At 45.0% G+C, this 16,583-nt stretch overlaps 1 protein-coding gene across 1 annotated transcript in view; it reads left to right on the top strand.

Annotated features, from left to right (window-relative positions):
* Positions 1 to 16,583, top strand: part of LOC139263380 (regulator of G-protein signaling 22-like) — a 174,648-nt gene that overhangs the window by 111,796 nt on the left and 46,269 nt on the right. The window contains exons 15-17 of the mRNA XM_070879432.1: positions 2,796 to 2,962; positions 3,582 to 3,738; positions 16,017 to 16,175. Coding sequence (XP_070735533.1) covers positions 2,796 to 2,962; positions 3,582 to 3,738; positions 16,017 to 16,175 — 483 coding nt within the window. The remainder of the gene's footprint in view (positions 1 to 2,795; positions 2,963 to 3,581; positions 3,739 to 16,016; positions 16,176 to 16,583) is intronic.

The raw sequence follows: 16,583 nt of genomic DNA, 5'->3' as shown, positions 1-16,583 counted from the left end.
GACTGACTTCAGTAAGCTTTCCATATTTCTCTGGAATATCGCTGTGGCTGATCGAATTCCAAATGGGCATCTGTTGTAGATGAAGAGACCTTTGTGCGTGTTGATGCAGGTGAGGCCCTTCGATGATTCCTCCAGCTCCTGCGTCATGTAGGCCGAGGTCAAGTCCAGCTTCGTGAACGGCTTTCCTCCCGCCAGTGTCGCATAAATGTCGTCTGCCTTTGGTAGTGGGTATTGATCCTGCAGGGAGAAATGATTGATAGTTACTTTGTAATCACCACAGATTCTGACGGTGCCGTCTCCCTTGAGGACTGAAACAATCGGACTGGCCCACTCGTTGAATTCGATCCGCGAAATGATGCCCTCTCATTGCAGCAGGTCTAGCTCGATCTCTACCCTTTCTCTCATCATGTACGGTACTGCTCTCGCCTTGTGATGGATGGGTCGCGCCCCTGGAATTAGGTGGATCTGCACTTTTGCTCCTTGGAACTTTTCCCGATGCCTGGTTCGAACAGCGAAGGGAACTTGTTTAAGACCTGGGCACACGAAGTGTCGTCAGCGGACTAGAGCGCTCAGACGTCGTCCCAGTTCCAGCGTATCTTTCCCAGCCAGCTCCTGCCGAGCAGTATGGGACCATAGCCCGGCACCATCCAGAGTGGTAGCTTGTGCACCGCTCCATTGTAGGAGACCTTTACAGTAGCACTGCCGATTACGAGAATCAGTTCCTTTGTGTAAGTTCTCAGTTTCGTGCGAATGGGAGTCAAGACTGGCCTTGAGTCCTTGCTGCACCACAATTTATCGAAAGTCTTTTTGCTCATTATGAACTGGCTCGCGCTCATGTCCAGCTCCATTGACACCGAGAGTACATTTAATTCAACCTTCAGCATTATCGGGGGACACTTTCTCGTAAATGCGTGCCCCCATATACCTTTGCCTCCTCGGTCTGAGGCCCTGGTTCATCGTGATCCGCCGTGGACCTGTCCTCCTCTGCAACATGGTGGTTTGCAGGATTAACAGGGTTTGCAGCATGCCTGCACATACGTTGGAGGTGTCCCATTGTTCCATAGCCCTTGCAAACATACCCTTTGAGGCGGCATGAATGGAAACGATGATCACCCCCGCAGCGCCTACAAGGTGTTAATGGCCTTGCAGTCATCACCCTTGATGGTGGACTCTGAGAAATCTGCCGACGTGCAGCTGCAGGCATGTGGGGCCTGCCCTGTACATTGCGATTTGACAATAACATCACTTTGTTCACAGTACCTGTAGCAGCACTCGTGTGCTGAGAGATTTGCTTAATATTGTCACTGATGGCAATGAACGCCTGGGCTATCGCTATGGCTTTACTCAAGATTGGGGTCTCTACAGTCAAATGTTTGTGAAGTATCATTTCATGGCCAATGCCTAGTACAAAGAAGTCCCTGAGTATGTGCTCCAAATGTCCTTCAAATTCGCAATTTCCTGCAAGGCTTCTCAGCTCGCTGACATAGCTCGCCACTTCCTGGCCTTCAGACCTTTTGTAGCTGTAGAACCGGTACCTTGCCATCAGAACACTTTCCTTCGGGTTCAGATGCTCCTGGACCAGTGTGCACAAATCATCATATGATTTCTCTGGGGTTTCGCTGGAGCAAGCAGATTTTTCTATACGTTGGTGCCCCGCAGACGGTGAGGAGAATCGCCCTTCGTTTGGCAGCATTCGCTTCTCCTTCCAGCTCATTAGCCACGAAGTATTGGTCGACTCGCTCCACGAAGGTTTCCCAATCATCTCCCTCCGAAAATTTCTCCAGGATGCCCACTGTTCTCGGCATCGTTGGGTTCGTCATTTGTATCTCGTCGCTAGTTGTTATGTATGAATAAAGAGTCTGACTAGATACTGTGAGCTCAAAGTAAAGTGTGACCGTAGTCTTTTATTGTAGGTCTCCAGAGTGCCTCTCCAGCCTGTGAGGCCTCCTTAATACAGGTACTCCCAAGGGATTGTGGGATCCCTTGGGACTCCGGGGATGAGCACTCTGGTGGCTACACAAGGTATTTACAGGTTTACATATATAACAGTTTTAGTGATGTTGATTAAGAGATAAATAATGGCTAGGATACTGGGGATAACTCCCCTAATCCTCTTCGATATAGTGCCATATGATCTTTTACATCCACCTGAGAGGGTTTAATGTCTCAACCAAAAGATGGCATCTCTGACAGTGCGGCACTCCCTCAGTACTGCACTGGAGCATCTGCCTAGATTTGTGTGCTCAAGTCTCTGGAGTGGGACTCAAACTCAGAACCTTCTGTCTCAGAGGCAAGGGTGCTCCCCACTGAACCACGGCTGACACTGACTACTTGGCATCCCATCTGATAGTCATAATATGGGAGTAGATTGCAACACAAATTATTGTGCTTGATTGTGTGCCTGCAGGTTGACGATGAAGTGAGTGCATAAGTTGCATGTGTTTTCCTCTGTTATGTGACGCCTTGTCCTGCATGCAGATAAGGAGATGCGAGAGATGTATAGTGTCAAGAGCATGTTTAAAGGCCTGATCAGTGAGGCTTGGCTTCTGATGCAGAGCCTTGCTAGATGGGAGTGTAACCGGAGAATCAGCCTTTATGTACAGATTAATAAATAATTGAAACAGCGATACAAAAAATAGGGGTGGGAGTGGGGGGGGGGGGGGGGGGCGGAAATCAGATTCACAGTGACAACTTGTTGATATGTTGTAGGCATGCGGGGAAAATTACAACACCATTACTATCTGTAGTTACTGAAGCTGTACCTGCCAGTTTAACTGTGATAGCACTTTTCTTAGGATATTCCTGATCCTGTCCGTTCAGTGCAAATTCCAGAGGATCCCAAAAGCTCACGCTACTGGCAGATGGTTCCTGAAGAATTCCGTAGTTACACATTCAGTGAGCTTCTTCGCAATCGCTTAGAACTTGAGCATTTCCAGACATTCCTTAAAGAAAACTTAGCAGGGTAAGTGTCTATGGATCTTTCTGTAAAAGAGTACAGTAAAGCTCACAGTAAGGGTCACTGCAGGAGAAGACTGTACAATGTAGTTTCCCATACTGACTTTGCAACCCTATGGTAGTCATCCCGATTGGAGGCAGAATTTGCACATAGAATCATAATTTTAGCTCAATTGGGAATATTAATGTGTGACACATCACTACATCAAACCATCCCCCACACTACCCCTTCTGCTCACCCTGATGCCTAATCTAATCAATGGCACACCCTGCAGCCACTGAAATGTGTGCCAACACACACCAATTTGAAAAAAATTTCTCTTTTTTAAAAGGGAATCATAGTTGCTTGTTAAAGGAGGGAGAGCCGTTTCTCATATTCTTCACATTGACATCATGGGAAAGCAATGCATAAGTGTTATCAGATGCAGTGGTGTATTTCAACGTGGCTTATGGTATCGCATTGTTTAGATAACCTATTGTTCTTTCATTTCTAAAGGACTTTGCTGTAACAATGATACCAGTGTATCATGGGAATTTACAAAATGATACTGTTTCAATATGATTATAATTGCAGGACTAATTGACATTGTTTCTGTGCATGGAAAATTGCCTCTCTTTTCTTGTAGCATGGATCTCATGTGCTGGTTGGACATTGACCAATATAGAAAAATACCTAGCAATGAAATGAAAGATGACAAGTCCAAAGAGATCATCACCAAATATCTGAATCGGAAGTATTTCTTTGGACCCAGCAGCCCTGCTACAAAAATGCAACAGGATGAGGTAATTGTCTGAAAGTTTTAATGCTACATTAGTGCCTCACGCTGTGATTCAAGGTGGTTGAACCATATCAGGAAGCTAAACTGAAGAAGGTCTATCCAAACTAATTTGGGGATGACCATTGAGCCGACCTGCTTAGTTTCTTGGCAGATACAGGTGAATTATAATTTCTAAGTGCCCTGTTACCACGTCCATAATAATAGATTCTCGCATTTTCCCGACAACTGAATCATAGAATACTTACAGCACGGAAGAAGGCCATTCGGCCTGTTGAGCCCGTGCCGGCTCTCTGTAAAAGCACCTCAGCTAGTCCCACTCCCCCGCCTTTTCCCCGAAGCCCTGCAAAATTTTTTTCCTTCAGGTACTTGTCCAACTCCCTCTTGAAAGCCGTGATTGAGTCTGCCTCCATCACCCTTTCAGGCAGTGCATTCCAGATCCTAACCACTCGCTGCATAAAAACGTTTTCCCTCATATCGCCTGTAAGTGGTTTTGCCCTTGGTGGTTTCGAATCACCCCCCTTACAACAGTTCTAGACCCCAGGAATTATAGTAGTGAACAGAATACTCAGTTATAGATAGATCTTTCTGTCTCAGCTGTCACAATGCTTTTATTAAAGTTAAAACACTCACCTGCTTCCAGTAAAAAACAAACACAGTACTACACACAACACTGGCCCGTCTGAACAGGCTCCTATTGCGAAGTACCCACGACTAAAACACCCCTGCTCTGCTCAATAGCGTACCACCGAATCTGTCCAACAGACTGTGCGTATGCCTCGGATCCGTGCAGAAACCTCCCCACTAACCCCTAAGACTTGGTTGGGACACACAACACCCCTTCACACTATGCGGTGGTCTGAAGGAGGTGTGGGCTGGGATAATGCTCACCAGTTACCCCTCTGGCTTACTCGCTGCTTCTCCCGATGAGGCAAATCTTCTAGTTCTGTACCAATCTGTGGTTTCCAAGTCCAGTCTCAAGGTCAGCTTCCCAGTCGAAATAGCGAGGCTCTGTTTGCTCGTAGATGATGGTTGCTTCTCTCCGTCCCAGATGGAATGCTCAGTCCTTGAATACGTTGAATGAAGCAAGCAAGCGTAGAAGAGGGGAGAGAGAGATATATGGCAGCAAACTGCCTACTCTTATGCTTGCTGAATCCTTGTGCCAAAAATCAGTCCTTTGCCTGAGGCAGTCCAACTAAAGAACAACAAATCACATCTTCGGCCTGTGCCTTTGTTACCAGGCTCTTCCTGGGGGTAAAGGCTCCAACAAGTCTGGGTGGCCAAATAGCTTCCTTTGTCCTGAGGTTCCCGTGTTCCGGGGCTCTCAGTCATTCCGATAGCTTGAGCACTGACAAGTTTACCTGATCTCTCACTGATGGGTTCCCATTACATGACAAAAGGTCTGCTTTAAGCCATCCCAGACTATCCCCGCCCACCTGATGTGTATTCCTGTGGAACATGGCTGGGCCTGTCCCAGTCATGCTGTCAGCTCTTCTGAAATATGAAAAAGCAATGTCCAAAATTTAAAGTCCAAAATCTTGAAGTCTGTGTCGATGTTTACGCCGATGCTTACAGCCTTTGGTTCTTTTACCAATCAACTTAAATCTGTGTCCTCTTGTTCTCAACCTTTCCGCCAATGGGAACAATTTCTCTATCTACTCTGACTAGACCCTTCATGATTTTGAACACCTCTATCAAATCTCCTCTCAACCTTCTCTGCTTTAAGGAGAATAACCCCAGCTTCTCTAGTTTATCCAAGTAACTGAAATCCCTCATCCCTGGAACCATTTTCGTAAATCTTTGCTGCAGCCTCTCTAAGGTCTTCACATCCTTCCCAAAAAGTGCGGTGCCCAGAATTGCACACAATACTCCAGTTGAGGCCGAACCAGTGTTTAATGAAGGTTCATCAAAACTTCCTTGCTTTTGTACGCTATTTATGAAGCCCAGGATCCCGTATGTTCTTTTACGTGCTTTCTCAACCTGCTCTGCCACCATCAACGATTTGTGCACATATACTCCCAGGTCTCTCTATTCATGCACCCCCTTTAGAATTGTACCCTTTAGTTTATGTTGCCTCTCCTCATTCTTCCGACCAAAATGTATCACTTTGCACTTTTCTGCGTTAAATTTAATCTGCCACGTGTCCGCCCACTTCACCAGCCTGTTTATGTCCTCTTGAAGTCTATCACTATCCTCCTCACTGTTCACTATACTTCCAAGTTTTGTAATATCTGCAAATTTTGAAATTGTGCCCTGTACACCCAAGTCCAAGTCATTACTATATATCAAGAAAAGCAGTGGTCCTAGAACCGACTGACCCCTGGAGAACACCACTGTAAACCTTCCTCCAGTCCGAAAAACAATCATTCACCATTACTCTCGGTTTCCTGTCACTTAACGAATTTCGTATCCATGCTGCCACTGTCCCTTTTATTCCATGGGCTTCAACTTTGCTGACAAGTCTATATGTGATGTTTTATCAAATGCCTTTTAGAAGTCGATGTACACCACGACAACTGCATTGCCCTCATCAACCCTCTCAGCAGAGCAGGTCTCCAGTCATCTTGGTTAATCCTTGCCACTGGATCAAGACCTGGCTCTGTCAAGCCCACATGGTAGCTGGTGTGCAACGGCCACCACACGTTCAAAAAATCCACGCAGAGGCATCTTCCACCTTACACTATGTAGTTCAGGACCTGGAGGTGGCGCGAGAGTCCGGGGGAGGCTTATAAAAGGCCCAGTGGTAGATCGCAGCAGTGGCAGTTGAGGAGTCGGCGGGAGAGTCCGGGGGAGGTTTATAAAAGGCCCAGCGGCAGATCGGAGCAGTGGTAGTCGAGGAGTCGGCGCGGGAGACTGGGGCAGGCCTATAAATGGCCCAGCGGCAGATCAGAGCGGCAGCAGTCAAGGAGGCCAGCTGGTGCAGGGTGAGAAGGCAAAAAAGAAGTAAAAAGAAATCGAAGGGTGACGTCACAGCCAAGGGGGTAAGTGATTGGCTGGTGATTGGTGAGTAGTTTTCTTCTTTTTCTTTTCCTTTATGAGAAGGTAACCTTTGGCATTGTTGCCAAATTAAGTTAATTTAAGGGTTAAGTCATGGCAGGAGAGCCCAGTTCCATGTCATGCTCCTCTTGTGCTATGTGGGAACTCAGGGACGCTTCCAGTGTCCCTGACGACTTTCATAGCGAGGGGATTTGATTAAAGAGGAAATTAACACAATAGTAAGGAAGGACATTAGCTTGGATGATGTGGAATCTGTATGGGTAGAGCTGCGGAATACCAAAGGGCAGAAAACGTTAGTGGGAGTTGTGTACAGACCACCAAACAGTAATAGTGAGGTTGGGGACAGCATCAAACAAGAAATTAGGGATACATGCAATAAGGGTACAGTTATCATGGACAACTTTAATCTACATATAGATTGGGCAAACTGGTAGCAATACGGTGGAGGAGGATTTCCTGGAGTGTATTAGGGATGGTTTCCACGACCAATATATCGAGGAACCAACTAGAGGGCTGGCCATCCTAGACTGGGTAATGTGTAATGAGAAAGAATTAATTAGCAATCTTGTTTTCCGAGGCCCCTTGGGAAAGAGTGACCATAATAATAATTCTTTATTAAGATGGAGAGTGACACAGTTAATTCAGAGTCTAGTGTCCTGAACTTAGGGAAAAGTAACTTTGATGGTATGAGATGTGAATTGTCTAGAATAGACTGGTGAATGATACTTAAAGGGTTGACAGTGGATAGGCAATGGCAAACATTTAAGGATCACATGGATGAACTTCAACGATTGTACATCCCGGTCTGGAGTAAAAATAAAACGGGCAAGGTGGCTCAACCGCTAACAAGGGAAATTAAGGATCGTGTTAAATCCAAGGAAGAGGCATATAAATTGGCCAGAAAAAGCAGCAAACCTGAGGACTGGGAGAAATTTAGAATTCAGCAGAGGAGAACAAAGGGTTTAATTAGGAGGGGGAAAATAGAGTATGAGAGGAAGCTTGCTGGGAACATAAAAACTGACTGCAAAAGCTTCTATAGATATGTGAAAAGAAAAAGATTAGTGAAGACAAATGTAGGTCCCTTGCAATCAACATCAGATGAATTTATAATGGGGAACAAAGAAATGGCAGACCAATTGAACAAATAGTTTGGTTTTGTCTTCATGAAGGAAGACACAAATAACCTTCCGGAAATAGTAGGGGACAGAGGGTCTAGGGAGAAGGAGGAACTGAAGGAAATCCTTATTAGTCAGGAACTTGTGTTCGAGAAATTAATGGGATTGAAGGCCGATAAATCCCCAGGGCCTGATAATCTGCATCCCAGAGTACTTAAGGAAGTGGCCCTAGAAATAGTGGATGCATTGGTGATCATTTTCCAGCAGTCTATCGACTCTGATCAGTTCCTATGGTCTGGAGGGTAGCTAATGTAACATCACTTTTTAAGAAAGGAGGGAGAGAGAAAATGGGGAATTATAGACCGGTTAGCCTGACATCAATGGTGGGGAAAATGTTGGAATCAATTATTAAATATGAAATAACAGCGCATTTGGAAAGCAGTGACAGGATCGTTCCAAGTCAGCATGGATTTATGAAAGGGAAATCATGTTTGACAAATCTTCTAGAATATTTTGAGGATGTAACTAGTAGAGTGGACAGGGGAGAACCAGTGGATGTGGTGTATTTGGACTTTTAAAAAGCTTTTGACAAGGTCCCACACAAAAGATTGGTGTGCAAAATTAAAGCACATGGTATTGGGGGTAATGTATTGACATGGATAGAGAACTGGTTGGCAGACAGGAAGCAGAGAGTTGGGATAAATGGGTCCTTTTCAGAATGGCAGGCAATGACTAGTGGGGTGCTGCAAGGCTCAGTGCTGGGACCCCAATATTTATCATATACGTCAATGATTTAGATGAAGGAATTGAGTGTAATATCTCCAAGTTTGCAGATGACACTAAGCTGGGTGGCGGTGTGAGCTGCGAGGAGGATGCTAAGAGGCTGCAGGGTGATTTGGACAGGTTAGGTGAGTGGGCAAATGCATGGCAGATCCAGTATAATGTGGATAAATGTGAGGTTATCCACTTTGGTGGCAAAAACACGAAGGCAGAATATTATCTGAATGGCGGCATGTTAAGAAAAGGGGAGGTGCAATGGGACCTGTGCGTCATGGTTCATCAGTCATTGAAAGTTGGCATGCAGGTACAGCAGGCGATGAAGAAGGTAAATGGCATGTTGGCCTTCATAGCTAGGGGATTTGAGTATAGGAGCAGGGAGGTCTTACTGCAGTTGCACAGGGCCTTAGTGAGGCCTCACCTGGAATATTGTGTTCAGTTTTGGTCTCCTAATCTGAGGAAGGACGTTTTTGAGGGAGTGCAGCGAAGGTTCACCAGAATGATTCCCGGGATGGCAGGACTGACATATGAGGAGAGACTGGATCGACTGGGCCTGTATTCACTTGAGTTTAGAAGAATGAGAGGGGATCTCATAGAAACATATAAAATTCTGACGGGACTGGACAGGAAGAATGTTCCCGATGTTGAGGAAGCTCAGAACCAAGGACACAGTCTTAGGATAAGGGGTAAGCCATGTAGGACTGAGATGAGGAGACACTTCTTCACTCAGAGAGTTGTTAACCTGTGGAATTCCCTACCGCAGAGAGTTTTTGATGCCAGTCCATTGGATATATTCAAGAGAGAGTTAGATATGGCCCTTACGACTAAAGGGATCAAGGGGTATGGGAGAAAGCAGGGAAGGAGTACTGAAGTGATGATCAGACATGATCTTATTGAATGGTGGTGCAGGCTCGAAGGGCCGAATGGTCTACTCCTGCACCTACTTTCTATGTTTCTATGTTTTGGGCTCCCAGCGGCGTCCAGGCATTCGGGCCCCCGGCGGCATTCAGACCTCTCCCCAGCAGCGACCGGGTCCCCTCCAGCGGCAACAGCTGTGCCTCTCCTCCACGATGGCGTTTGGGCCTCCTCCTCTATTTCTATTAGGTCCTTCATTGAAACACCTGTGAACTCATCCTTTGTTGGCGTGGAAGCAAGTCATCCTTGTTTCGAGGGACTGCCTATGATGATTATGATCAAACCTCTCTGTCGCCTCATCAAAAAACTCAATCAAATCAGTTAAACACAATTTGCCTTTAACAAATCCATGCTGGCTTTCCTTAATTAATCCATATTTGTCCAAGTGACTGTTAATTTTATCCTGGATTATCGTTTCTAAAAGCTTCCCCATTACCGAGGTTAAACTGACTGGCCTGTAGTTGCTGGCAGAATATATTGGCCTTGGAGAGGGTACAACACTGATGCACCAGAATTCTACCACGACTTTAAGAGTTGAATTATGAGGATGGGTTGCATAAACTTGGCTTATAAACTCTCGAGTTTAGAAGGTTGAGAGGTGATCTAAAATGATGAAATTATTCGATAAGGTCGATGCAGAGGGCTCAAATTTCCCCAACCCCTTTTTCTGGTGCCCTCACCTGAGGTGCGCCACTTTTTCTGCCTCTAAACGCACAAAAATCTTCCTCCCGATTCTGGCCGCTCCCTCGGTGGTGGCGTAGCGTGGCCCAGTGGATTGGGGGCGGAGCCAGGCCCTGGCGCTGAAAACAGTGCCGGGACCTCTGCACATGCGCGCTAGAGTCTGCGCGCATGTGCAGTAACTCCTGGCAGGCCGAAGCTGTGTGGAAGGGGCCCGAAGCACGCTGTCCTTAGCCCCTGCCGAATGGGCTCCCTCATCGGTGGCCTGCTGCATTCCCTAAGGTAGGACTTCTATTTTTTATTTGTTATTCACTGATTGATTGATTGCTTATTACTTTGGTCTTGGTGCTTTAGGTGCAGGGTTCCTTCTATTTTTTATTTGTTAATTAATTGCTTATTACTTTTGTGCTTTGTTTCGTGCTTGGTACAAATGTACTGCTTTGTTTAGTGCTTGGTGCTTTAAATGTATTTATGCTTCTTTAATGTTGTTGTGAAGGTATTTAGTGCTTTGCAAGGTCCCCTTCCCCCCTCCCCCCCCCCCCCATATCTCTGGCTGCCTGCGCTGATTTCTTAAGTCACCGCAAGGTTTTTCTGAACGTACAAGAGTGCCCACTTATGCTAGCCTAAGTTAGTTTTGAGTAACTTTTAGCTGGCTAAACTTGCTTAAATGGCCAAAACCGGTGTAAGTGGCTGGTAACGCCCGCTTTTGAAAAAAAAAACTAAACGTAAAAAAAAAACCTAACTAACTCACTTACACTGACGCAAATTAAATGGCCAGAATTGCAACTAAAAAGATACTCCAGGAAAATCAAGTTGCTCAAAAAAAAATGGAGCAACCCCTGGGGAAATTCGGGCCCGAGAGAAACTATTTCCTCTGGTGGAGAAATCTGGAACAAGGGGGCACAGGCTAGGCACAGGCTAGGCCATATAGGATTAAAGTTAGGAAACACTTTTTTTAACAAAAGGTTATAGATGCTGGGTCAATTGAAATTTTTAAGACTGAGATCGACAGATTTTTATTAGGTAAGTATATCAAGGGATAGGGATCAAAGGCAGGTAAATTGAGTTGAGGTATAGATCAGCCATGCTCTAATAGAATGGTGGATTGGGCTCAAGAGGCCAAATGGCCTACTCCTGTTCCGATGTTACCTTAGCAGCAGTTTGATAAACAGAATGGATATAAGTCTGGGAATGGGGCACCTGTCCATCTTCCTATTTTAGAGCAAATGTTTTACAAAATGCAGAGGGGATTATCAAATACCGGGGTTATGTGCATTGAAATTAACTGTGACGTGTGGGAAATGGCAATATTAAAAGGCAATCTAAAGCTTTAATTTATTAATCAGTTTTGAAGCACCTTTCTCTGCCAATGAAGACTGAGTGATACATATGCAGGAACTCTAATCCTTGACTACACCTAATCTAATTTAAAGTTGTTAAGAAAATCCATTAAACTGTAAAATATGAGAAATCATGAGGTAATGTTTGCTGGAGGATTACTAAAACAGTGAAAAATGTTTTTTTCCTTCTGTGAGGATACAGTGAGAGATGATTGACTTCCTTCGGAAGTTGCTTATGATCCACAGCATTTTACTTTCCTGAGCTAGATTTTCTGATTTGTGTTACTATAATGGTTTACCACTGGCATTACAATAACACAGAGCAGAAAATCTAGGCTTTGGTGTCCTGATGTTCCTCACTCTCCTCACAAGCTACATCTCCAACTAACGAGTCTATTGGTTGTGCAAATAATGGTCTTACAAAGCTTCCATCTAATAAAATAATGAACTGGGTGAATGTCATCACTGGAAAAAATATCAAACTTCAGAGGCTGAAATTCAGCTCCTGAATAAGGCCCGTTACCGCTCGTTTGCGGCGGCCATGCGGCGGAATTGAGCGGCCACCGAATTCTGGTCGAATGGCTGCCACAAGCTAATTTCAGCAGGGGGTTTTCTGGCGGTTCCCACTTCCATCCCGCCACTGCCGAGAGGCCGTGAGTGCACCATCAATGTGTGCACTGCCGGCACTCCCCACCTCCCGTGAAATCTAGCCATAAAAATCTTATTACCTCCGAGTGGTGCCCCCAACAGCTTTTTCTGTCAGTGCACCTTTGATTCCCTCTGTAAGTCCTGGCTGCATGGTGGCCATTAAAGGCAAGTGTGCAATGCTGCGGCCGCCATTTTTTTTTTGCCGGCCGACTTCCATGTCGGCTGGACTATTGTGCCCCCGGGTTTGGCCACTGGCCCGGCCGAAACCCTCGCTGGTGGTCCAGTGTCCGATCGCAACCGATGACCGATTCTCTCCCCTTTAACGGAGGCGAGATACGTGGTGACGTAGACACATAATGATGTCACCACTCAGCAGCGGAGAATCTGTCCCGCCTCCATTTGTGCCCCTCACCAGCACTTACCGCCGCACTTCCGCCCCCTTATGACCGACTTCACAGCGGATTGGAAAACCGCAAATGTAATGCCCCTATTTAAAAAAGGAGGCAGACAGAAAGCAGGAAACTATCGACCAGTTAGCCTAACATCTGTCATTGAGAAAATGCTAGAGTCCATTATTTAGGAAGCAGCAGCGGGGCATTTGGAAAAGCATAATTCAATGAAGCAGAGTCAGCATTGTTTTATGAAAGGGAAATCATGTTTGACAAATTTGCTGGAGTTCTTTGAGGATGTAACGAGCAGGGTGGATAAAGGGGAACCAGTGGATGTGGTATATTTGGATTTCCAGAAGGCATTCGATAAGGCGCCACATAAAAGGTTACTGCACAAGATAAAAGTTCATGGGGTTGGGGGTAATATATTAGCATGGATGGAGGATTGGCTAACTAACAGAAAACAGAGAGTTGGGATAATGGGTCATTTTCCGGTTGGCAAACAATAACTAGTGGGGTGCTGTAGGGATCAGTGCTGGGGCCTCAACTATTTACAATCTATATTAATGACTTGGATGAAGGGACCAAGTGTAATGTAGCCAAGTTTGCTGATGATACAAAGATGGGCGGGAAAGCAAATTGTGAGGAGAACACAAGAAATCTGCAAAGGGATATAGACAGGCTAAGTGAATGGGCAAAAAATTGACAGGTGGAGTATAATGTGGGAAAATGTGAGGTTATCCACTTTGGCAGAAAAAATAGAAAAGAAAATTATAATTTAAATGGAGGAACATTGCAAAGTGCTGCAGTACAGAGGGACCTGGGGGTCCTTGTGCATGCAACACAAAAAGTTAGTATGCAGGTACAGCAAGTAATCAGGAAGGCAAATGGAATGTTGGCCTTTATTAGGATGTTGGGATAAAATATAAAAGCAGAGAAGTCCTGCGACAACTGTTCAGACTATTGGTGAGGCCACACCTGGAGTACTGTGTACAGTTTTGGTCGCCGTATTTAAGGAAGGATATACTGGCATTGGAGGCTGTTCAGAGAAGGTTCACTAGGTTGATTATGGAGATGAGGGGGTTAACTTATGAAGATAGGTTGAGTAAGGTTGGGCCTGTACTCGTTGGAGTTCAGGAGAATGAGAGGTGATCTTATTGAAATGTATAAGATAATGAGGGGGCTCGACAAGGTGGATGTAGAGAGGATATTTCCACTCATAGGGGAAACTAAAACTAAGGGACATAGTCTCAGAATAAGGGGCCGCCCATTTAAAACTGAGCTGGTTGTAAATCTATGGAATTCTCTGCCCCAGAGAGCTGTGGAGGCTGGGTCTTTGAATATATTTAAGACGGAGGTAGACAGATTTTTGAGCGATAAGAGTAGAGGGTTATGGGGAGTGGGCAGGGAAGAGGAGCTGAGTCCATGATCAGATCAGCCATGATCTTATTAAATGGCGGAGCAGGCTCAAGGGGCCAGGTGGCCTACTCCTGCTCCTATTTCTTATGTTCTTATGTTCCTGGCCAATTTAAAAAAAAGACAAAGAGCTGAGTTTCACAAAAGAGGCGACCTCTTCTGAAACGGTGGTAAAAAGTCGTAAAAAACAATAGGTGCGCCAGCTTTCCGGCGGGACTAAATTTCGACCCCTGCTTCTCTAAGAGAAAGTAGGTAGTGTCATGCCTATTGGGAAAAAGTATTCTCCCTCAGCACCAGAGAAAGGATTATAACTAGCTCTAATCTCACGTTTTGGTGTTCTGGTGCTATTTTCTGGTTGTTGGAATACCTGATTTGATTGTATTATGTCTCCTCTGCACTCCCAGCACATAGAGTGATTGATGACACTCTAGCCCCACCCCTCAAAAAAATAGGTATCCATTGGGATAAATTAGGATGTAAGTAAGAATGGAGTAGAGAAGTAATTTTTACAAATTTACAATCCTGGCGTGCTGTTTCACCGACTGGAAATGCATGTTGGGAATTCAGGAACATGGATTCCATGATTTTACATCCATTAAAATCATTGGGGCGGGGGGTGGTGTGATGTGGTGGGGGCAGGGCCATGCTCAAATTCCTGTATGTGCTCCCTGCAAATGAAGCTCCACATCAGGAGCAGGTACTCATATAATTACCCTTAAATATAAATTCCACGTTAACTTTAAAGGACTGGCGTTGGCTCGCGGCCCTGGAGGGAAATGGATGGGAGCAAGTTGGTGGATGTTGCACATCCCACCTGGTTTTCCTTTTCCATTGTTTTCAGCGGAAAGAAAAATTGGCTGGCTGTACAATGGGCGCCCAACCCTTTATTGTCGAAAGTTCAAATCAGCCCTTGAACGTTTGGGTTCCTCCCTGCGTAAGTAATCTCGGTGCTTGATTGTGTTGAGAAATTATCATTTATATATTTAATAGGAAACTTTAGATAATCAAATATATATATTGCGGTAGAAATTGTGGTTGCAGGCTTCCCGCAGATGAACGCCCTCCGAACCGTAAGTAAACTGCACACCTACCTGATGGCTTCGGACCTTCGAAGACTCACACTCCTAGGCCTCTACACGTAGGCCTATGTAAAGGCCCACATATCCTAGGGGCGCATGCGGTTCACAAGCGTCCCTAGGATCACATGATCCAGCCCAACCAATGACAAAGGGGAATTCCCATTATGCTTCTGGGGATTTAATTTACGTATGGAATCTCCATAGGCATAATTAGGAATCACCTAAAAAACACACTTTCACCCCACTTTAATAAAAATAAATCATCACATGTTCAAAATGAATTAAAATACAATTTAATTAAACATTTAAAACAAAAGTTTAAAAAATAATAAATGTAAACATTTTTAAAGGGGCCAAAATAATCTAATCTAATTTTAAAGATTATCTTATGTTTAAATCATTTAAAAAAATGTATTTCTTATTTATTTAAACCCTTATGCTGGTAAAAGAAGGCCAGATGCCTGCTTTTACCAGGTGTAAGAGTTTTGTGGGCATTCGCTCGGCAGTCCAACTCTGCGCCAGTGAATGTCCATTTCAAGCAGATGCGTATGATTTGTCAAGCAGAATCTTGAGAGATTGCAAGTTCCGGGTTTTCGTGCATGCACATCGCACAGGGATACCCGGAACTTGTGGGGCACTTATGGAGATGTGTACGCCGTCAAAGACCCCATATAATCCAGGCCATTGAATTTACCCACCAGAAAGCTTCATGCACCGATAGCACATATTGGGAATTTGAGCCTATCCAATTTATTTTAATGAAGATGTAAAGTCATGGGGAACACACACATGAATTTCCAACATACATTCTCAGTGGGCAAGGCTTTGCACCAGGAGTGCACATTCATAAAATTACCCATATCGTTACGAAAAAGCAATAATGTACCCTAGCAATTTTTTGAGAAACCATAAATGTAATTTTTCTCTCTAGGTGGCGATGTTGGCTGGGGGACAGGACAAGCTGCTCCACAATCAGTTGTCTTCAGAGATTGTAATTGAGGTGCAAAACTATGCAAAAGCGCGTCTGGAAAGCAAATGGCTGCCAATGTTCCTGGCTTCACCGGAGTTTGCTGAGAGGCAGCATAAACGGGTACGGTAATCCTGATGCTGACCAACCTGTTATCGCAGGCTGTGCCATTGACACAGAGTGTAAAGCAGTGTTATCTGTATACCTTATTTTGAAAGTATAAACTAGACCTTTACTGCTAGTGTCAGCTGTGGCTCAGTGGGTAGCACACTCACCTCTGAGTCAGAAGGTTGTAGTTCAAGTCCCACTCTAGGGACTGGAGCACATAAATCTAGGCTAACACTCCCAGTGCAGTACTGAGGGAGTGCTGCACTGTTGGAGGTGCCGTCTTTCGGATGAGATGTTAAACCGAGGCTCCCCTGTGCTCTTTCAGGTGGACATAAAAGATCCCATGGCACTATTTCGAAGAAGAGCAGTGGAGTTATCCTCATGTATCCTGGCCAATATTTATCCCTCATTCAACATAACAAA

This window comes from Pristiophorus japonicus, chromosome 1 (assembly GCF_044704955.1).
Source record: "Pristiophorus japonicus isolate sPriJap1 chromosome 1, sPriJap1.hap1, whole genome shotgun sequence".
NCBI classification, from domain to species: domain Eukaryota; kingdom Metazoa; phylum Chordata; class Chondrichthyes; family Pristiophoridae; genus Pristiophorus; species Pristiophorus japonicus.
Note: the sequence above shows the minus strand (reverse complement) of the source record. Positions and strands in the feature narration are given on the sequence as shown.